The 1,227-nt window shown below is 53.9% G+C and overlaps 1 protein-coding gene across 1 annotated transcript; it reads left to right on the top strand.

The window, feature by feature from the left end:
* The first annotated feature begins 432 nt into the window (after nucleotides 1–432).
* Nucleotides 433–786, top strand: LOC137622615 (uncharacterized). The gene has a single exon (XM_068353221.1). The coding sequence runs from the start codon at nucleotides 433–435 to the stop codon at nucleotides 784–786; it is 354 nt and encodes a 117-aa protein (XP_068209322.1).
* Nucleotides 787–1,227: the final 441 nt, after the last annotated feature.

The following is a 1,227-nucleotide window of genomic DNA, read 5'->3' on the forward strand; positions in this document are numbered from 1 at the left end:
CACTGTGTCAGGTCCTACACCTGACCCTATGCCATCGCCGACATCAATCACCCTCTGCTGGGAGTGGATTTCATGGCCCACCATGGACTGCTAGTGGACATCGCCTGAAAGCAACTCATCGACACAGGAACATGTCATTCCTGATCTCCCATCGACATCCCAGGCTTAACCACTGTGTACTCCCCTAACTTTCATCTCTACGCTGACCTCCTGCAAGAGTTCCCCGACGTATTCAAGCCGGAACTCCGTCAGTCAGCTGGTTCGCCAGCCAATCCCCACATTTCAACAACGGGACCCCCCCCCCCCACCACACATGACAAGTTTTCCCGACTACCACCCAAAAAAGCTCTGTGATGCCAAGAATGCCTTCGCCGACATGGAGCGGATGGGGATCTGCAAGGCGGCAGCAAGACTATGGCCTCCCCCCTCCACATGGTAGAGACCAGACAGCGCCTGGAGAGCTTGTGGGGACTATCGCCGCTTCAACCTAATCACAACGCCCCATCACTACCTCCTGCCAAACAACAGGACCTCACCGGCGCCCTGCATGGGGTAAAAATGTTTACGAAGATGTACCTCCTCAAGTCGTACTTCCAGGTCCCCAGCCACCCGGACGATAACCCAAACACAGCCATCATTACACCCTTCGGGACTTACACATTCGCTTTCTCAACCTTCAAGCCTCAGAAATGCGGGGGCCACCTTCCAGCACCTGATGGACAGCATCTTTGGCGTTCCTGCTGCTGCTACGTGGATGACATCCTGATATTCTCCATATCGCGTTAAGAGCACAAGGACCACATTCAGGTGGTCTTAAAACGCCTGAAGAACAACAAGTTAGTTGTCCGCTTCAGCAAATGCACATTCGGCGCAGAAATGGTCAATTTCCTGGGACACGAGGTCTCGACAGGAGTACGCCCCATGACCTCCAAGGTGGAAGCAGTGAGGACCTTTCCCACACCTAAGACAATCAAGGCCCTGAAAGAATTCATCGGCATGGTCAATTATTATTGGCGTTTAATTCCAGACATCGCTCGCATCATTTTTCCGCTGAACGACGACCTGAAGGGGAACGCAATGAAGTTGAAATGGGAAACGCCACAGCAGCAGGCGTACGATCAGACGAAGGCCGCCCTCGCCTATGCGACCACGCTAGTCTATCAGGACCCGGAGGCCCCCTCAGACTCACTACCGACGTGGCAACATTGCCTACAGGGCATTGTTGGA

The sequence above is a fragment of the Palaemon carinicauda genome, chromosome 29, assembly GCF_036898095.1.
Source record: "Palaemon carinicauda isolate YSFRI2023 chromosome 29, ASM3689809v2, whole genome shotgun sequence".
NCBI classification, from domain to species: Eukaryota; Metazoa; Arthropoda; class Malacostraca; order Decapoda; family Palaemonidae; genus Palaemon; species Palaemon carinicauda.

Bases quoted from the DNA above. Each gene is read 5' to 3' on its own strand.
- LOC137622615 (XM_068353221.1), top strand. From the start codon at position 433: ATGGTAGAGACCAGACAGCGCCTGGAGAGCTTGTGGGGACTATCGCCG.